Here is a 22,768-nt window from a genome sequence, read left to right as displayed (position 1 = left end):
AGAAGCCCAATATTTTTTCAGAGGTAGATGCAGAAAAAAATATATTCAGTTTGCAACCTGATGGAGGTCAGTATAGATGGACTAACAGAGAAAGTCCCACATACTACTAGAAGGCCAAATATTTTTTCAGAGCTAGATGCAGAAAAAAATTATATTCAGTTTGCAACCTGATGGAGGTCTGTATAGATGGATTAATAGAACAAGACCCACAAACAGCTAGAAGCCCAATATTTTTTCAGGGGTAGATGCAGAAAAAAATATATTCAGTTTGCAACCTGATGGAGGTCAGTATAGATGGACTAATACAACAAGTCCCACACACAGCTAGAAGCCCAAATATTTTTTCAGAGGTACTGTAGATGCAGATAAAAATTATTTTGAATTTGCAACCTGATGGAGGTCAGTATAGATGGACTAATAGAGAAAGTCCGACACACTGCTAGAAGGCCAAATATTTTTTCAGAGGTACTGTAGATGCAGATAAAAATTATTTTTAATTTGCAACCTGATGGAGGTCAGTATAGATGGACTAATAGAGAAAGTCCGACACACTACTAGAAGGCCAAATATTTTTTCAGAGCTAGATGCAGAAAAAAATTATATTCAGTTTGCAACCTGATGGAGGTCAGTATAGATGGACTAATACAACAAGTCCCACACACAGCTAGAAGCCCAATATTTTTTCAGAGGTAGATGCAGAAAAAAATATATTCAGTTTGCAACCTGATGGAGGTCAGTATAGATGGACTAATACAACAAGTCCCACACACAGCTAGAAGCCCAATATTTTTTCAGAGGTAGATGCAGAAAAAAATATATTCAGTTTGCATCCTGATGGAGGTCAGTATAGATGGGCTAATACAACAAGTCCCACACACAGCTAGAAGCCCAATATTTTTTCAGAGGTACTGTAGATGCAGATAAAAATTATTTTGAATTTGCAACCTGATGGAGGTCAGTATAGATGGACTAATAGAGAAATTCCGACACACTGCTAGAAGGCCAAATATTTTTTCAGAGCTAGATGCAGAAAAAAATTATATTCAGTTTGCAACCTGATGGAGGTCTGTATAGATGGATTAATAGAACAAGACCCACACACAGCTAGAAGCCCAATATTTTTTCAGAGGTAGATGCAGAAAAAAATATATTCAGTTTGCAACCTGATGGAGGTCAGTATAGATGGACTAATACAACAAGTCCCACACACAGCTAGAAGCCCAAATATTTTTTCAGAGGTACTGTAGATGCAGATAAAAATTATTTTGAATTTGCAACCTGATGGAGGTCAGTATAGATGGACTAATAGAGAAAGTCCGACACACTGCTAGAAGGCCAAATATTTTTTCAGAGGTACTGTAGATGCAGATAAAAATTATTTTTAATTTGCAACCTTATGGAGGTCAGTATAGATGGACTAATAGAGAAAGTCCGACACACTACTAGAAGGCCAAATATTTTTTCAGAGCTAGATGCAGAAAAAAATTATATTCAGTTTGCAACCTGATGGAGGTCAGTATAGATGGACTAATACAACAAGTCCCACACACAGCTAGAAGCCCAATATTTTTTCAGAGGTAGATGCAGAAAAAAATATATTCAGTTTGCAACCTGATGGAAGTCAGTATAGATGGACTAATACAACAAGTCCCACACACAGCTAGAAGCCCAAATATTTTTTCAGAGGTACTGTAGATGCAGATAAAAATTATTTTTAATTTGCAACCTGATGGAGGTCAGTATAGATGGACTAATAGAGAAAGTCCGACACACTACTAGAAGGCCAAATATTTTTTCAGAGCTAGATGCAGAAAAAAATTATATTCAGTTTGCAACCTGATGGAGGTCAGTATAGATGGATTAATAGAACAAGACCCACACACAGCTAGAAGCCCAATATTTTTTCAGAGGTAGATGCAGAAAAAAATATATTCAGTTTGCAACCTGATGGAGGTCAGTATAGATGGACTAACAGAGAAAGTCCCACATACTACTAGAAGGCCAAATATTTTTTCAGAGCTAGATGCAGAAAAAAATTATATTCAGTTTGCAACCTGATGGAGGTCTGTATAGATGGATTAATAGAACAAGACCCACAAACAGCTAGAAGCCCAATATTTTTTCAGGGGTAGATGCAGAAAAAAATATATTCAGTTTGCAACCTGATGGAGGTCAGTATAGATGGACTAATACAACAAGTCCCACAAACAGCTAGAAGCCCAAATATTTTTTCAGAGGTACTGTAGATGCAGATAAAAATTATTTTGAATTTGCAACCTGATGGAGGTCAGTATAGATGGACTAATAGAGAAAGTCCGACACACTGCTAGAAGGCCAAATATTTTTTCAGAGGTACTGTAGATGCAGATAAAAATTATTTTTAATTTGCAACCTGATGGAGGTCAGTATAGATGGACTAATAGAGAAAGTCCGACACACTACTAGAAGGCCAAATATTTTTTCAGAGCTAGATGCAGAAAAAATTATATTCAGTTTGCAACCTGATGGAGGTCAGTATAGATGGACTAATACAACAAGTACCACACACAGCTAGAAGCCCAATATTTTTTCAGCGGTAGATGCATAAAAAAATATATTCAGTTTGCAACCTGATGGAGGTCAGTATAGATGGACTAATACAACAAGTCCCACACACAGCTAGAAGCCAAATATTTTTTCAGAGGTAGATGCAGAAAAAAATATATTCAGTTTGCAACCTGATGGAGGTCAGTATAGATGGACTAATACAACAAGTCCCACACACAGCTAGAAGCCCAAATATTTTTTCAGAGGTACTATAGATGCAGATAAAAATTATTTTTAATTTGCAACCTGATGGAGGTCAGTATAGATGGACTAATAGAGAAAGTCCGACACACTACTAGAAGGCCAAATATTTTTTCAGAGCTAGATGCAGAAAAAAATTATATTCAGTTTGCAACCTGATGGAGGTCAGTATAGATGGATTAATAGAACAAGACCCACACACAGCTAGAAGCCCAATATTTTTTCAGAGGTAGATGCAGAAAAAAATATATTCAGTTTGCAACCTGATGGAGGTCATTATAGATGGACTAACAGAGAAAGTCCCACATACTACTAGAAGGCCAAATATTTTTTCAGAGCTAGATGCAGAAAAAAATTATATTCAGTTTGCAACCTGATGGAGGTCTGTATAGATGGATTAATAGAACAAGACCCACACACAGCTAGAAGCCCAATATTTTTTCAGGGGTAGATGCAGAAAAAAATATATTCAGTTTGCAACCTGATGGAGGTCAGTATAGATGGACTAATACAACAAGTCCCACACACAGCTAGAAGCCCAAATATTTTTTCAGAGGTACTGTAGATGCAGATAAAAATTATTTTGAATTTGCAACCTGATGGAGGTCAGTATAGATGGACTAATAGAGAAAGTCCGACACACTGCTAGAAGGCCAAATATTTTTTCAGAGGTACTGTAGATGCAGATAAAAATGATTTTTAATTTGCAACCTGATGGAGGTCAGTATAGATGGACTAATAGAGAAAGTCCGACACACTACTAGAAGGCCAAATATTTTTTCAGAGCTAGATGCAGAAAAAAATTATATTCAGTTTGCAACCTGATGGAGGTCAGTATAGATGGACTAATACAACAAGCCCCACACACAGCTAGAAGCCCAATATTTTTTCAGAGGTAGATGCAGAAAAAAATATATTCAGTTTGCAACCTGATGGAGGTCAGTATAGATGGACTAATACAACAAGTCCCACACACAGCTAGAAGCCCAATATTTTTTCAGAGGTAGATGCAGAAAAAAAAATATTCAGTTTGCAACCTGATGGAGGTCAGTATAGATGGACTAATACAACAAGTCCCACACACAGCTAGAAGCCCAAATATTTTTTCAGAGGTACTGTAGATGCAGATAAAAATTATTTTGAATTTGCAACCTGATGGAGGTCAGTATAGATGGACTAATAGAGAAATTCCGACACACTGCTAGAAGGCCAAATATTTTTTCAGAGCTAGATGCAGAAAAAAATTATATTCAGTTTGCAACCTGATGGAGGTCTGTATAGATGGATTAATAGAACAAGACCCACACACAGCTAGAAGCCCAAGATTTTTTCAGAGGTAGATGCAGAAAAAAATATATTCAGTTTGCAACCTGATGGAGGTCAGTATAGATGGACTAATACAACAAGTCCCACACACAGCTAGAAGCCCAAATATTTTTTCAGAGGTACTGTAGATGCAGATAAAAATTATTTTGAATTTGCAACCTGATGGAGGTCAGTATAGATGGACTAATAGAGAAAGTCCGACACACTGCTAGAAGGCCAAATATTTTTTCAGAGGTACTGTAGATGCAGATAAAAATTCTTTTTAATTTGCAACCTGATGGAGGTCAGTATAGATGGACTAATAGAGAAAGTCCCACACACAGCTAGAAGCCCAATATTTTTTCAGAGGTAGATGCAGAAAAAAATATATTCAGTTTGCAACCTGATGGAGGTCTGTATAGATGGATTAATAGAACAAGTCCCGCACACAGCTAGAAGCCCAATATTTTTTCAGAGCTAGATGCAGAAAAAAATTATATTCAATTTGCAACCTGATGGAGGTCAGTATAGATGGACTAATAGAATGATGCTATGCCCAAAAGATTTTACTTCACTAGGTGCAGTCAAAAAATTGGTATTCTATACACAGGTTGTATATCTTGCAACACAGATAGGCTACTCCACTGACTAACACACTCTGCAATAGGCTAAAAAGGATTAGCTTTGCTAGATTCAGCCAAATGCTGTGAAAAAAACTTGCACAGCACTGGCACAGACCTGCTTGGCAAAAACTGATAGGAACTGATGTAACCTAGTCCTGAAAAGGACTCCAATTACAATTAGTCTTTACTCCCACAATCTATCTATTTAAGAGCACAGACCTGCCTGATAAAAGTCGTAGGAAATGCTGTAACCTAGTCCTTAAAAGGACTGCAATCACAACTATTCCCTACTCCCAAGCTATCTGTAGATTTGTGCGAAAATTGGCTTGAAATTAACAAGGTATAGCGCACACAGCAACAGCGGTGCCGTCTAACACGCAGCTGCAGCAGTGAGAAAATGGTGGCGACGGGGAAAATGGCTTGGTCTTATAGGGCAAGGACATGTGACATACACTGCCAATGACACATGCCCTTGCTTGTGTGAAAAAAAGCACTTCGCTCCGTGTGTGCGCTGCTGATAGGCTGACAGATTGCACCTCCCCACTGCAAATGCGGGAAAGAGAAAAAAAAATGGAGATCTTCATTGTTCCTGCAGAGATCCATCCCCTGCCCCTCCCCTCACCCCGCTGTACACTCAAACTGTGTATTAACATTAATTTTCATCATTACTGAGAAAAAATCCAGTTATGATTTTGGTGCACGAACAGTTATCGAACATAACCTCGAACAGCCGAATTTTTCTCAAATTGTTCGTGTTCGCCGAACGGCTCGAACACCGCCCAAAACAGCTCGAATTTGAGATTGGCGAACAGTTCGAGTAGAACAACGCTCATCTCTAATACTCAGTCCCCAGCCGCCCGGCAGCCGGGTGTCCATAAACTGGTCCCCAGCCGCCCCTATTTCTCCTTGGAACATCCCCCCACACAGTTTTCTTAGCCCGGCCTGCTTTAGGGCAGCATTGGACGAGCCCACCAGAGAACCAGACTCCTCCGGTGGGTCCTGGCTTCTCCATCAGGGGAGTTAAGAGTGCCAAGGTGAGGAGCATGATGATGATGATAGAAGTTAGCATCTGCTTTGTTTTCTTGGAATGCAAGCGCATGTATGTAGTAGCGGCTAGGCCTGAGGTGGTCAGCGTTTTGGCGCATATCCTACCTCCTCCGAGGATTGCTGCTTGTTTTCCTGCTACTATCCAAGTTCTATGACTCCCATTAAAACAAAGCTTCAGGTGATAAATGATGGATGAGGCAGTGGCAAAGGAGAAAGAGCAGGAGGAACAGGGACCATTCACATCAATATCAGGCCAGTCAACCAGATATGTCTTGTAGGATATGTTTCTGTAACAAAAGGAGCAGTTCGGCTACACAGTTATAGGGCATACAGTGAGTGCAATGCCTACCAAAAATTTTGAGGCACTCCAATGCCCCTTGGAAATGACATGGAGGTCAGAGGGCCTTAACTAAACCATTTTTTCCATTTATAGCAACTGGGTCTCCTGTACACTGTTGGCCTAAGGAGTGAATGGAAGGCTTTAAAAAAATTATGATCAACTGCAATGCCCCTTGAAACAGACGTGGATTACAGCGTACTAAAAACCTTCTACCCATTATTGGGGAGTGGGTCTCCCTTAGTTTTAGCCTTTGCATTGAAAAGCAAAAGCTGACTAAAATTAGGAGGAAATGCAATGCCTGTTGGAAGAGTCGTGGAGGTTAGACTTAATTAAAAACAACATTTCAATGCCCCTTGGAAGAGCTGTGGAGTTCAGAGTGGCTTAAGAAGACACTTTTTATGCCCCTTTGAAGAGACGTAGAGGTCACAGTAGTTTAACAAGACGGTTTTAATGCCCCTCGGAAAAGTGGTGGAGGTCGCAGTAGCTTAGCAAGACGCTTTTAATGCCCCTTACAAGAGCCATACAGTACAGCATCTTAAAAACATTATTCCCATTATTGCGGAGTGTGTCTCCCATAGTCTTTGCTTATGCCTTCCAAGCAAAAGCTGCCAAAAATTTGGACGGAGGAACAAGCAATGCCACTTACAAGAGCCATGCAGTACAGCATATTACAAACATTATTCCCATTATTGGGGAGTGGGTCTCCCATAGTCTTTGCTTATGTCTTCCAAGCAAAAGCTGCCAAAAATTAGGACGGAGGAACTTGCAATGCCCCTTACAAGAGCCATGCAGTACAGCATATTACAAACATTATTCCCATTATTGAGGAGTGTGTCTCCCACAGTCTTTGCTTATGCCTTCCAAGCAAAAGCTGCCAAAAATTAGGACTGATGAACTTGCAATGCCCCTTACAAGAGCCATGCAGTACAGCATATTACAAACATTATTCCCATTATTGGGGAGTGGGTCTCCAATAGTATTTGCTTATGCCTTCCAAACAAAAGCTGCCAAAAATTAGGGCGGAGGAACTTGCAATGCCCCTTACAAGAGCCATGCAGTACAGCATATTACAAACATTATTCCCATTATTGGGGAATGTGTCTCCCATAGTCTTTGCTTATGCCTTCCAAACAAAAGCTGCCAAAAATTAGGACGGAGGAACTTGCAATGCCCCTTACAAGAGCAATGCAGTACAGCATATTACAAACATTATTCCCATTATTGGGGAGTGTGTCTCCCATAGTCTTTGCTTATGCCTTCCAAGCAAAAGCTGCCAAAAATTAGGACGAAGGAAATTGCAATGCCCCTTACAAGAGCCATGCAGTACAGCATATTACAAACATTATTCCCATTATTGGGGAGTGTGTCTCCCATAGTCCTTGCTTATGCCTTCCAAGCAAAAGCTGCCAAAAAGAGGACGGAGGAACTTGCAATGCCCCTTACAAGAGCCATGCACTACAGCATATTACAAACATTATTCTCATTATTGGGGAGTGGGTCTCCAATAGTATTTGCTTATGCCTTCCAAACAAAAGCTGCCAAAAATTAGGATGGAGGAACTTGCAATGCCCCTTACAAGAGCCATGCGGTACAGCATATTACAAACATTATTCCCATTATTGGGGAGTGTGTCTCCCATAGTATTTGCTTATGCCTTCCAAGCAAAAGCTGCCAAAAATTAGGATGGAGGAACTTGCAATGCCCCTTACATGAGCCATGCAGTACAGGATATTACAAACATTATTCCGATTATTGGGAGTGTGTCTCCCATAGTCTTTGCTTATGCCTTCCAAGAAAAATCTGCCAAAAATTAGCATGGAGGAACTTGCAATGCCCCTTACAAGAGCCATGCAGTACAGCATATTACAAACATTATTCCCATTATTGGGGAGTGTGTCTCCCATAGTCTTTGCTTATGCCTTCCAAGCAAAAGCTGCCAAAAATTAGGAGGAAATGCATTGCCTGTTTGAAGAGTCGTGGAGGTTAGAGTTAATTAAAAACAACATTTCAATGCCCATCGGAAGAGCTGTGGAGTTCAGAGTGGTTTAACAAGACGCTTTTAATACCCCTCGGAAAAGTGGTGGAGGTCACAGTAGCTTAACAAGACGGTTTTAACGTCGCTCGGAAAAGTGGTGGAGGTCCCAGTAGCTTAACAAGACGCTTTTAATGCCCCTCGGAAAAGTGGTGGAGGTACCAGTAGCTTAACAATACGCTTTAAATGCCCCTTACAAGAGCCATACATTACAGCATTTTAAAAATATTTTTCCCATTTTTGGGGAGTGGGTCTCCCTCAGTCTTTGCTTATGCTTTCCAAGCAAAAGCTGACAAAAATAAGGACGGAGGAAATTTCAATAATGGCAACACAGACCACGGTCACCCTGGTTGTATAGTGGTGGTGGAGGCTGAGGATAAGGAGAAGAACATAAAACAGCCAAAATGAGGAAGCGTATACCCATGTGTGGGTGTGAAGCGGTGCATGTGAATACACCTCCCGAAATAACACTGTGGATTTGACTTTATGTTACTCTGCTGTCATTTGGTGGTGATGAGAAGTCTTGCCCAATCCAGCCCTTGTTCATTGTGTTAAAAGTCAGCTTGTCAGCATTGGCAGTTGACAGGTGAGTGCGCTTATCAGTTATAATTCCCCCAGCGGCACTAAAAACACGCTCCAATAACACGCTAGCGGCAGGGCAGGCCAGGACTTCCAAGGCGTACAGAGCGAGTTCATTCCAAGTGTCCAGCTTGGATACCCAATAATTAAAAGGCACAGAGGAATCACGGACGACGCTGGTACGATCGGCAAGGTACTCCCTCACCATCTTTTGAAACTTTCCACTCCTTGTGAGAGTACCCCGCTCCTCAGGGCCTGTAAGCTGGGCGGGTCTCAGAAAACTGTCCCAGAACGTTGACAGTGTTCCCCTGCCATTGCTGGATTGGAGTTGCCTCTCTCTCGCTTGTACGCCTTGGTTGGTCAACGAACTGTGACCTCTGCCGCTAGCGTGTTCAGATGGGAATTTTTTTAACAGCTCTGCAGCAAGGGCCTTCTGGTACTGCCCCATTTTTGTAGACATCTCCACCTCAGGAATAAGAGAATGAAAGTTCTCCTTGTAGCGGGGGTCTAAAAGTGTCACCAACCAGTAATGACTGTCACCCAATATTTTGACAACACGAGGGTCACGGTAAAGGCAGCGTAACATAAAGTCAGCCATGCGTGCCAGACTGGTAATGGGCAAGACTTCTGTGTCCTCACCAAGATGACGACTGACCATGCTCTCCTCCTCCTCCTCCTCCTCCACCCCCCTGTCCTCAGGCCACCCACGCTGAACCGACGGTATCACAGTTGTACAGGTACTACCGTCTACAGCGCACGATACAAGCTCCTGTTCTTCCTCCTCCTCCTCCTCCTCCTCTCCCTCATTGTCCCCAAATGCACGTTGGGATGAGATGAGGCTGGGCTGTGTGTAATCGACCGCTACGGCTTCTTGATCCATCTCATCATACTCTGGCTGCAATGCCTCCTCTTTAATTCTCTGCAGAGAGTGTTTCAAAAGACAGACAAGTGGAATGCTGATGCAAATGATGGCGTCATCACCTCTCACCATCTTGGTAGACTCCTCAAAGTTTGTCAAGATGGTACATATGTCAGACATCCAGGTCCACTCCTGAGGACTTATGTGTGGAGTCTGACCTGCATATCTACGGCCTTGTTGCAGCTGGTACTCCACAACTGCTGTCTTCTGCTCACAAATCCTTTGCAACATGTGGAGGGTAGAGTTCCAACGTGTGGGGACATCACACACCAGTTGATGTGACGGAAGCTGCAAACGCTGCTGCAACACAGCAATGGCGGCGGAAGCTGTAGCCGACTTGCGAAAATGAGCTGACAGGCGGCGTACTTTGACGAGCAGATTTGGCAACTCGGGGTACGATTTAAGAAACCGATGAACCACGAGGTTAAGTACATGAGCCAGGCATGGTATGTGTGTGATCTCGCCTCAGAGCCGCCACCAGGTTACGGTCATTGTCACACACGACCATGCCTGGATGTAGGTTCAGCGGTCTCAGCCACAGATCGGACTGCTCTTTCACAGCTGTCCACAACTCACAAACAGGGTGAGGTTTCTCACCTAAGCTTAGAATTTTCAGCACAGCCTGTTGCCCCTTGGCGGAGGCAGTACTGCAGTGCTTCCAGCTTGTAACTGATGTGGTGATATCTGAGATGGAGGCTGATCATGAGGAGGAGGAGGATGATGCACTGGAGCTGTACACTGTGGGGGCAACTCTGACTGACATAGGGCCCGCAATCCTCGGTGTGGGGAGGATGTGTTCCGTCCCAAGGTCCGACTGAGTCCCGGCTTCCACTATGTTTACCCAGTGTGCCGTCAGGGAGATGTACCGTCCCTGGCCACAAGCACTTGTCCACGTGTCCGTTGTCAGGTGGACTCTCCCAGTAACTGCATTGTTGAGGGCACAGCAGATGTTTTGGGACACGTGCTTGTGTAGTGCGGGGATGGCACACCAGGCAAAATAGTGTCAGCTGGGGACCGAGTACCGAAGGACGGCCACCGCCATAAGGTTGTGGAAGGATTCCATCTCCACCAGCCTAAAAGGCAGCATTTCCAATGCAAGCAGTCATGAAATGTGCGAATTTAGGACTGTGGCCTGTGGGGCGTTAGCTGCGAATTTCCGCTTTCGTTCAAAGGTCTGGGATATGGACAATTGAACGCTGCGGTGGGACGTGGACGTGGATGTTGATGCTGTTTCTTGAGAAACTGCCATAACAAGTGAAGACTGAGAGGAGGGGGCATCTTTGCATGCAGTATGGACAGGGGATTGCCTTGCACACACAACAGGGGTTCTTTTGCACGCACAACAGCGGAAGAAGCAGTGGTGACACCCGCTGACTCTGGTCGTGGACCCTGGGGTTCGCCCCACAAAGTCGGGTGCTTTGCTGCCATGTGCCTGATCATGCTGGTGGTGGTCAGGCTGGTAGTTTTGTCACCCCTGCTGATGCTGGCATGGCAGGTGGTACAAATGGCCTTTTTGGGGTTATCAGCAGAGTCTTTAAAAAAATTCCAGACTCTGGAAGACCTACAGGTTGTACTGGCAACGTCCCTCGTGTTGGTGTTACGGGGAGCTGTTGCCCGCCTTCTGTGTGCAGCCACCACACTGCTTCTTCCTGCCTGTTGGGGTACTCTGCCTCCCTCACCCTGTGTGCTGCTGGCCTCGCTCTGCATGTCCTCCTGCCACGTTGGGTCAGTTACTAGATCATCCACCACCTCCTTCTCTTCCACTTTCGCACCACGATCCTCCTCCTCACTTCCTGGCAATTGTGTCTCGTCATTGTCCACCTCTTGTGACAAATTGCCAGCGTCGACTTCCCGTGGCCGTGGCTTTTCAAATATTTGGGCATCGCTACATAGGATCTCCTCTTCCACCACTTCAAGCCGAGCAGGCGAGGGGCACACATCTGGAAATGGACCAGTGAACAGCTCTTCAGAGTGTCCAACTGTGGGATCAGTTGCTGTCTGACAGCGCTGGGCATGGTAGGAGGAAGGAGCATCAGGGTGAGGGGGAGTATGTGGTCGAGACTCACGGCTACTAAGAGTTGACCGTGTGGAAGACAGACTGAAGGTGGTGGTGCCCAGGTAACTGGAAGTATTATCTGCTCTCCAATTAATAACCTGTTCACACTGATCAGCTCGCAACATTGGTGTTGTTCTGTGTTTCCCTAGTAATTCGGTCAAGAAGTGGGAGCGAGAAGATGTGGCTGTTGGTTGTGGCACATTTTCACCTTGGCCACAGCCCCGTCTTCTGCACGCACCATCACCAGAACGTCCAGTTCCACGTCCCTTGCCAAGCGCCTCGCCCATTGTAAAGGAAGTAAAATAGCTTACACTCGCACTATCAATGGAAAAAGGGTAATAAAAAGTAGATTAGAACTGTGGAAGAGGAGAAACACAGTTCTATTTCCCTGGCCTACACCCGACTCTTTTAAACAATCTGAACAATCAGGGAGAAACTATTACTGTTTTTCTCTACGGAAAAAAAAACAAAAGCTGAATAATAGAGATTTTTTACCGTGGAATGGCAAAACCAGAGTAATTGTTTACTGGGGTATACCAGAAAATTTTAAATAGAAATATTTGCGGCTGAACTGTGAGCGACATACTCAAACAGTTTTTTTTTAGGTAAAAATGGCCCAAAAGTGGATAATTCAGAGATTTGACCCGTGGAACTGCAAAACGACACTTGTATTTCTCGGGCCTACACCACACTATTTTCAACAGATGTATTTGTGTCTGAACAATCAGAAAACACTACTGTTTTTCTTTACAGCAAAAAATGCAAAAAAGCAAGATAATACAGAGATTTGACCTGTGGAACTGCATAACCACAAATGTATTTCTCGGGCCTACACCAGACTATTTTCAACAGATATATTTGTGTCTGAAAAATTATGGAGACACAATTAGTTTTTTTGTTACAGCAAAAAAATGCCAAAAGCAGGATAATAGAGATTTTTTTACCGTGGGACAGCAAAACCACAGTTATAATTTACTGGTGTATACCAGACTATTTTCAACAGATATATTTGTGTCTGAACAATCAGGAGACACTACTGTTTTTCTTTACAGCAAAAAATGCAAAAAAGCAGGATAATACAGAGATTTGACCCGTGGAACTGCAAAACCACACTTGTATTTCTCAGGTCTACACCAGATTATTTTCAACAGATATATTTGTGTCTGAAAAATCAGGAGACACTACTACTGTTTTTCTTTATGGCAAAAAATGCCAAAAGCAGGATAATACAGAGATTTGACCCGTGGAACTGCAAAACCACACTTGTATTTCTCGGGCCTACACCAGACTATTTTCAACAGATATATTTGTGTCTGAACAATCAGGAGACACTACTGTTTTTCTTTACAGCAAAAAATGCAAAAAAGCAGGATAATACAGAGATTTGACCTGTGGAACTGCATAACCACAAATGTATTTCTCGGGCCTACACCAGACTATTTTCATCAGATATATTTGTGTCTGAAAAATCAGGGAGACACTATTAGTTTTTTTGTTACAGCAAAAAATGCCAAAAGCAGGATAATAGAGATTTTTTTACCGTGGAACAGCAAATCCACAGTTATAATTTACTGGTGTATACCAGACTCTTTTCAACAGATATATTTGTGTCTGAACAATCAGGAGACACTACTGTTTTTCTTTACAGGAAAAAATGCAAAAAAGCAGGATAATACAGAGATTTGACCCGTGGAACTGCAAAACCACACTTGTATTTCTCAGGTCTACACCAGATTATTTTCAACAGATATATTTGTGTCTGAAAAATCAGGAGACACTACTACTGTTTTTCTTTATGGCAAAAAATGCCAAAAGCAGGATAATACAGAGATTTGACCCGTGGAACTGCAAAACCACACTTGTATTTCTCGGGCCTACACCAGACTATTTTCAACAGATATATTTGTGTCTGAACAATCAGGAGACACTACTGTTTTTCTTTACGGCAAAAAATGCAAAAAAGCAGGATAACACAGAGATTTGACCCGAGGAACTGCAAAACCACACTTGTATTTCTCAGGCCTACACCAGACTATTTTCAACAGATATATTGTGTCTGAAAAATCAGGGAGACACTATTAGTTTTTTTTTTACGGCAAAAAATGTCAAAAGCAGGATAATAGAGATTTTTTACCGTGGAACATCAAAACCACAGTTATAATTTACTGGTGTATACCAGACTATTTTCAACAGATAAATTTGTGTCTGAACAATCAGGAGACACTATTATTTTTTTTACGGCAAAAAATGCCAAAAGCAGGATAATAGAGATTTTTTACCTTGGAACAGCAAAAACCACAGTTATAATTTACTGGTGTATACCAGACTATTTTCAACAGATATATTTGTGTCTGAACAATCAGGAGACACTACTATTGTTTTTCTTTACGGCAAAAAATGCCAGAAGCAGGATAATACAGAGATTTGACCCGTGGAACTGCAAAACCACACTTGTATTTCTCGGGCCTACACCAGACTATTTTCAACAGATATATTTGTGTCTGAATAACCAGGAGACACTACTGTTTTTCTTTACAGCAAAAAATGCAAAAAAGCAGGATAATACAGACATTTGACCTGTGGAACTGCATAACCACAAATGTATTTCTCGGGCCTACACCAGACTATTTTCATCAGATATATTTGTGTCTGAAAAATCAGGGAGACACTATTAGTTTTTTTGTTACAGCAAAAAATGCCAAAAGCAGGATAATAGAGATTTTTTTACCGTGGAACAGCAAATCCACAGTTATAATTTACTGGTGTATACCAGACTATTTTCAACAGATATATTTGTGTCTGAACAATCAGGAGACACTACTGTTTTTCTTTACAGCAAAAAATGCAAAAAAGCAGGATAATACAGAGATTTGACCCGTGGAACTGCAAAACCACACTTGTATTTCTCAGGTCTACACCAGATTATTTTCAACAGATATATTTGTGTCTGAAAAATCAGGAGACACTACTACTGTTTTTCTTTATGGCAAAAAATGCCAAAAGCAGGATAATACAGAGATTTGACCCGTGGAACTGCAAAACCACACTTGTATTTCTCGGGCCTACACCAGACTATTTTCAACAGATATATTTGTGCCTGAACAATCAGGAGACACTACTGTTTTTCTTTACGGCAAAAAATGCAAAAAAGCAGGATGACACAGAGATTTGACCCGAGGAACTGCAAAACCACACTTGTATTTCTCAGGCCTACACCAGACTATTTTCAACAGATATATTGTGTCTGAAAAATCAGGGAGACACTATTAGTTTTTTTTTTACGGCAAAAAATGTCAAAAGCAGGATAATAGAGATTTTTTACCGTGGAACAGCAAAACCACAGTTATAATTTACTGGTGTATACCAGACTATTTTCAACAGATAAATTTGTGTCTGAGCAATCAGGAGACACTATTATTTTTTTTACGGCAAAAAATGCCAAAAGCAGGATAATAGAGATTTTTTACCTTGGAACAGCAAAAACCACAGTTATAATTTACTGGTGTATACCAGACTATTTTCAACAGATATATTTGTGTCTGAACAATCAAGAGACACTACTATTGTTTTTCTTTACGGCAAAAAATGCCAGAAGCAAGATAATACAGAAATTTGACCCGTGGAACTGCAAAACCACACTTGTATTTCTCGGGCCTACACCAGACTATTTTCAACAGATATATTTGTGTCTGAAAATTCAGGGAGACACTATTATTTTTTTTTTTACGGCAAAAAATGCCAAAAGCAGGAAAATTTAGATTTTTTACCGTGGAACAGCAAAACCACAGATATTATTTACTGGTGTATACCAGACTATTTTCAACAGATATATTTGTGTCTGAACAATCAGGAGACACTAATATTATTTTCTTACTGCAAAAAATGCCAAAAGCAGGATAATAGAGATTTTTTACCGTGGAACAGCAAAACCACACTTGTATTCCTTGGGCCTACACCAGACTATTTTCAACAGATATATTTGGGGGACACGAAAAGGTTAATAAGATGGGTATTTGTACAGTGTGAAGGAGGAAAAAAAAAGATGATTGAGATGAAAAAAAAGGATTTTTCCTGGCCCCCGAGACCTGGAGCTATGTCCAGCAATTTCAGCAACAGGAGCACACAGAACTGTAATGCAGCATTTGCTGGTATAACAACTGCGTCTCCTATACAGCCTGCCTGCCTGCCTGATATCTGGGATGGATATTAGTCCTGAGAAGGACTGTTTGTTTGCTCTGGCAGCCTTTACAGACCCTACACTAACTATTTCGCAGGATATATCCCTCCCTAAATCAGCAGCGCTGTCCCTACACTGTCTGATCTGGAGCAACTGTGTCCAAGATGGCGGCGCCCAGTTTTAAAAACTCGAGGTGACGCTGTGCGGCCAGCCAATCACTGTATTGCCCACAAGCCACAAGACTGCGGCATTACAGTGACTGGCTGACAATCCCTGCATGTTCATTGGCTCTGTAAAGAGTGCCAAACATGCAGGGCGGAAACCCGAGCTCCCGCCCGAGTAACCCGGAAATACTCGGTCCTCGCCGAACATCCCGAGTAGCGTGATGCTCGGGTGAGTACCGAGCAGTGTCGAGCATGTTCGCTCAACACTATTTCTTATACAAATAACACAAAGCACAGTTACCCTTAGAAGGACTGATAATATGATGGCTCAGCGTCTACACCAGTATCAACATTAGAGGGCTTTGATTAGTAAAACCGTGCACATACAGTCCTGGACAACCACTCTCTCCCTCCAATAAGAACTGTCCCTGATCTGTGCAATGGCGTCAGTGTGCTGAGCGTGGTGGTGCCTTTTCTTTTATAATCCCTGATGATGATGTAATGTGGTCAGCCAATCACAGTAATGCCTCTACCAACATGGCTGCGGCATTGCAGTGACTGGCTGGCAATCCCCACACGTTTATTGGCTGTGTACAGAAAACTAACATGCGGGAAGGGAACTCAAATCTGAGCACCAGCCAATGCTAGCCAAGTGCCGAGCATATCCGAGCACCCAGATACTCGAGTGATATTCAAGCATCATCAAGCATGTTTGCCCATCTCAAGTGTAATTTGCAACAAATTCAAATTGCAACAAAAAGCCAAAATGTTATGCCAAAACTCCTGTTGCCCTTGCTGCATTTTCTCCTGTTACCCTTGTGAAAATGAAATATTTGGAGCTAAAGCAACATTTTTGTGGGAAAATTTACATTTTCATTTATTCCACATTGTTTTTATTCCTGTGAAACACCTAAAGGGTTAATAAACTTCTTGAATGTGGTTTTCAGCACCTTGAGGGGTGCAGTTTTTAGAATGATTTCACTTTTGGGCGTTTTCTCTCACATAGTTCCCTCAAAGTCATTTCAAATGTGAAGTGGTCCCTAAAAAAATTGTTTTGTAAATTTTGCTGGAAAAATGGAAAATTGCTGATTAACTTCTAACCCTTCTAACTTCTTAACAAAAGAAAATTATGTTTAAAAATGATGGGGATGTCAAGATTTATTAACCATTTTATGTGATATAACTATCTGGTTTATTAAAATTTAAAGTTTGAAAATTGTGAAAATTTCAAACTGTTTGCCAAATTTTCAATATTTTCATAAATAAATGCAAAACATATCTACCATAATTGACCACTAACATGAAGTACAAGATGTCTCAAAAAACTGTTTCAGAATCACTGGGATATATTGAAACACTTCAGAGTCATTTCTTCATTAAGTGAAACTGGTAAGAATTGAAAAATTTGGCCTGGTCTGGAAGGTGATAACAAGTTCGAGGCGGAAGGGGCTTAAACACTTTCATTTTTTTGTCTTCCATTTTTTTCTCACTAAAGAGTCGTGCTGGACTGTAATCCAATAAAAAGAAGGTCATATATTTTTAATAAAATTTATCACTAAACAACAGATACATGAGACACGGATGAAAAACAAAAGCAAATCAAAAACCTTCCAATTTTCATCCATGTCTCACGAATCTCCATAGAGTTTAATCTGTGGCGTACTGCCAATGGTGGCAGACCACGCGGCCACTATAGTGCTCGGAAGTCGAGGGGAAGGGCCCTTCACCGGAACTTGGAGGGCTATGTGGGGGCCATTATACTATATGGAGGGCTATGTGGGAGCCTTTACACTTTATGAAGTGCTATACGGGGTATGGGCTATGTGATGGGCGATTATAATGTTTGCAAAGTGAGAGGCCATTAGAGTATTTTCAGGGTTATGTGGGAAGGGCAATCATACTGTTTGGATGTATATGTGGTTGTCATCTTACTGTTTACAGGGCTATGTGTGGGACCATTATACTGTATGCAAGCAACTATACAGTGTGAAGGTTTGTGTGAGGTCCCTCATACTGTCTGGAGGGCTGTGTGGGGGCCAATATACTGTTTACCTGGCTAGTGGTGGCCATTAACAGTGTGGGGGTTGTGTTGGTGTCATCATATTGTGTGGAGGGGTGTATGGGGGACTTTATACTGTATGGAGTTTCATTATAAACCTTGTGAGGTCACAGTTGGGGCATTATACTATGTTGGGGGTCATCCCGATACTTTAATCAAGGGTTTGAGAAGAGGGGTACAGTAGGGTCAACATACTGTTGGGTGTAAAAGGTACTGTGGAGGAATTCACTGTGGGGGATCATACTGTGTTTTGGGGCACTATTGTTGGCATTATACATTATGGGGGCAATGAAAGGGGAATTTAAGGGCTTTAATGAAGAAAATTGCTTTGTAAGGGCTGCAAAGTAGTGAGATATGCTCTTCTGTGACCACACCAAATATTTTTTTTGTGGCGGAGGACAGGCCCAATTAGATCTTCTGCTATGAGACTTCATGATTTATATGTACGTCTCTGACTTTAATGTCCTATTCTTATCCAGGAATCTTATGAATCAAAATAGGACATTCTTTGAGTAACACAGATCTCAATTCATGGATTTGTGTATACATCTATTCTACTCAATGGGTCCAAGTGTTTGAAAAAAATCAGACAACACTCAGACGTCTCATACAGATGTGTGAATGCAGTCTATAGGAAAGTTGTATACACTCCTGTGTGGGGCTTAAAAAAATGTAATACTCTAGGAGTTACAGAAACTGTAGTTCAATAAAGATCCATTTTTACTTTTAATTTTAAGAATCTGTAGCTATATATTACAAGGCCTGATATTTTTCTTCTCTAAATGGATTGTATATGTAAGAGAAATATTGCTTTTTTTTCCTAAAGCAGTTCCCCAGTTGTCCACAGTTTCTGTGATTTTGTGGCTCGGTTTCTTTAATTCACTTCTATATTGCTGTTACTACAAGATGCTCAAACTTTACAAAAATATATTTAAAAAAACAAAACTTCATGGAAATGTTTTTTATTATTATTTTATTTGCAGTCATGCTAACGTTTGCTATTACATTTATGGAGGGATTGCTAACTCTCTAAACTCTGAAATCATTCTTCTCAGCTTCCTGCAAAACAAAAATAATATAAAGATGGTTAGAAAAGTCTGGACATCTAAAATATTGCCAAAATTAATCATAATTTAGAATGATGATATGATTTTACAAATAAAATATTTATTCTGTAATATTCTCTATTTATACAAACTGTCTCTTCTCAATTTACAGCAATTGAATACTTTAGGATTTTTGTTCATTAGGATCACACAGATTTTTTTTCTGTGCATTTATTAGCCCTTTCACACACCCTGCCATATATGTTAGTCATGGCTAGGGTGGGCATATATTCAGCGGGCACAGGGGCTATGCCTGTTCCATACAGGGAAAATACTAACTGTAATACATAGCAGACATTTGCCTGTAATGGCAGCGATCACCGATAACACCATTCAAATGTCACGCAAGGTGTGGGAAAGACTTAGTGCAACACAAAGGGAAGAGGCAAAGGAAGCCCAGACTCTAAGGAAAGGGGGGGAGTGGAGACCTCCTAGATAGACCTAGCATCACCCTGTCTCCACTAAAGTCCCTATATTGGTTCTTCACCAATCGCCGCACTCGTACCTCACCCTGTCTTTCCTTGGTGTTTGGCCCTGGCTAGGGAAGGAAGGGGATCAGCGCTAGTCGATCCCCACTGACACTAAAGACAACAAAGAGGACCAACAAGGGAAAATTGCTTAGCTTTTGACAACTCGAGACAACTGCGCACACATCCTCAACACCAGAGAGGAAGAAGTACTGCTCTTGCTCAAGCCTTCACAAGGAGTAATAAATATCACCAGCACCTCCTTCTGGAACACAGCAGGTTTTTATACACCCAGGCCAGGGTGTTAATTAGCCAGAGGAAGGTAGCCGCTGGGTCCTAGAGAGACAGCTTCTAAGAAGGTGTGTGTAATGCCAATCTAGAGATCTCCTGCAACCAACTACAGGGCAACTGTCTGTCACTTCTGATACACCCATGGCATCATTGCTGTTTAGCTATTAAAATGCCGCTTTCAGTCACTGACAGTAGCATTTAAATAACGTGATAGACAGTGAGCGCATGCATTGCTGCCAATGGCCCCCTATGCTTAGGTCGTGAAAGACTGATGGGCTATTATGGCCCATGTTGCTACCAGTTTGAAACTCCTCTAAAGCCAGCTATGGACTGAGTTTTAAAGAAGACCTTATTACGTGGTTAAATATTGCAGGTAAAGTGCCTTATAAGCACTAAAAAAATAAGGTAATTAAATTTAAAAAGTTTTAAAAACAGTAAAAAAATAAACAAATATAAACTTTGGATCACCCACTTTTCCCAGTTTTAAAATAAAAACTAGAAAAATAATATTAATATTGGTATTACCATTTACCACGTTTGTAAAAGTCCGGTCTATCAAAATATTAAATATTTAAAATACTTGTTGAATGGTGAAATGAGAAAAAAAATACAAACGCCAGATTTTTGGTTTTTAATTCAATGTAATTCTTCAAAAAAATGCAATAAAAAGTGATAAATACGTTTTATATGCCTCAAAATGCTGTATGTGAAAATTACAGCTTGACAGGCAAAAAAACAAGCCCTAATCCAGCTCCACCGATCTTAAAATAAAAAATTTAGGAATCTTAGAAAATGGCGGCGCAAGTCAAATGTTTTTTTTTTAAAAAATGTTTTCACTACTAATAGTTAAAAGAAAAACTGTACAATTCTGGTATAACTGTAATTATGCTGACCTGAAGAATTAGTTACCAGGTCAGTATTACTGCATAATGAATTGAGTAAAAACAAAACTTTAAAAAAATTGTAAAATTACATTTTATTCACAATTTCATCCCTCTTGTTATTCAAAAAATAGCCACAGCCTTCATACGGCTGTATCCACAAAAAATCAAATCAGTTATGTCTTTTGCCTTGTTCCAAAGGAGTTAAATAATTTGTGAATTATTTTTTTAATTTTAAAAAGTATTTATATATGTGTTTAAACCTTTTTTATGTATATGTATGTAGCATTTACTGTCATATTTTTAACAGTATTTTATGACTATTAACAGAAATATACCCAGACTCCTGTTAAAGCACAACACAATTATGCACTAACAAGTTATTAGAATTATCGGGCTGTCTGCATATTTATTTTTACCAAGGACTTAATTGTGTCACAAGAAGACAGTTCCAGTATCTACAACATTACTCCTATCTTGCATCCCAAAACCAACATTTAGAGAGCAGCCCTGTATTCCATGCACGTTTTCATCATTAATTATGTGCGCACATTGTCTGCACATCACATTGATTTAATAATAAGTCAAAATGTGGCAAATATCACACGCCATTGATACACTATTAATAAATGTAAGAATAAATATTTCAAATTTGACAACTCACAGATTAATAAGAATCATAACTTAGCTTGGCCTTTGGGTCCTCCCGGCTTGCCCCCACCATGGTTAGCTGGGTGTGTTGCTCTGCTTGCACCACTTTCATGTGTGTGAGTTGAGCATGTATGATCTCCATGTGGAGCTCCTGTTGGATGATTCTCAGAATGATTCACATGTCGTTTGGGTCTAGATTTAGGACCCTGAAATAGATGTTAGCAGAGATAAATAGATATTATACACTAATTATGTACAGAACATTACCTTTAGCATTTGTGTTCTTTGAAAAGCTAAGCGACATCCAACTTTGCTGCTCTTTCTGCTCCATTATAAGCTGTGATCCCTCTATTCCTTGACTTGTAAATTGGAAATATGTGTCCCTATGCATCATTTACAGCATAATCACAGATGAATGAAAATCTCCTTGTAAGCTGTAATCAAGGCCCCAATGTTTATCTCCTACATTTTCCATGAAAGTGAATACCTATCATAAACATTATTGATCAATTATTACTCAACTTACCTGTCCAGGTTTGGCTTGTGATACCGCTTCAGCTGGTGACTTGCCAGAATGTCCAGAGTGTGATGAGCCTCCTACTGGTCTAGGACCTTTGGCTGGTGGAGGATTGCCAGTCTTGGGTGCGGTTGAGCCAAATACATCTGGAACTTGACTGTTATGCCTTGGATGATCATCACCATCCAAATCTTCTGAATGAAAAGGTCTGGAAGAGTTATCATGTCCTGTCACATTGTGATGGTCAAATGGATGTTCATTTGAATCTTCTGAATCTTGTGGATAATGTGGTCTGGAACAGTTATCATGACTTGTCATATTGCGATGATCAAATGGATGTTCATTTGAATCTTCTGAATCTTGAGTATGAGGTGGTCTGGAATAGTTATGATGTGAGGGTAATCCTGTTACATTGTGATGATGAAATGGATGGATACTGCCAGTGGGTGGAGGATGTGAAGGTTTATGGCCAAGTGGACCTCCAGGGTGGTTTTCTGGAATGAAAAAACATTTTGTAAATATTTCTCATATTTTTAATATATTACACATGCATTTTCTGAATACAGGCAGTCCCTAGGTTATGAACTAGATACTTCTGCAGCTTTATTCGTAACCTTGATTTCTATGTAAGTTGGAAGAGAACTGGAAAAAAACACTAAAATATCACTGCTGACCACTCTAGCTGCCCTGCTACTAGATGCCTGCCATATGATCCTCTTCTTTCAGTCATCTCTTGGCCTCTTCACTATAGGCTAGGGATTATGGAC

At 40.8% G+C, this 22,768-nt stretch overlaps 1 protein-coding gene across 1 annotated transcript in view; it reads left to right on the top strand.

Annotated features, from left to right (window-relative positions):
• LOC141271615 (uncharacterized) overlaps positions 1-22,158 on the top strand; it is a 46,868-nt gene extending 24,710 nt beyond the window's left edge. The window contains exon 4 of the mRNA XM_073681658.1: positions 22,019-22,158. Within this exon, the coding sequence (XP_073537759.1) occupies positions 22,019-22,158 (140 nt within the window). The remainder of the gene's footprint in view (positions 1-22,018) is intronic.
• Positions 22,159-22,768: the final 610 nt, after the last annotated feature.

The sequence above is a fragment of the Phyllobates terribilis genome, unplaced genomic scaffold (assembly GCF_046119375.1).
Source record: "Phyllobates terribilis strain yellow unplaced genomic scaffold, ASM4611937v1 Scaffold_5__5_contigs__length_657084704, whole genome shotgun sequence".
Classification (NCBI taxonomy): domain Eukaryota; kingdom Metazoa; phylum Chordata; class Amphibia; order Anura; family Dendrobatidae; genus Phyllobates; species Phyllobates terribilis.
Note: the sequence above shows the minus strand (reverse complement) of the source record. Positions and strands in the feature narration are given on the sequence as shown.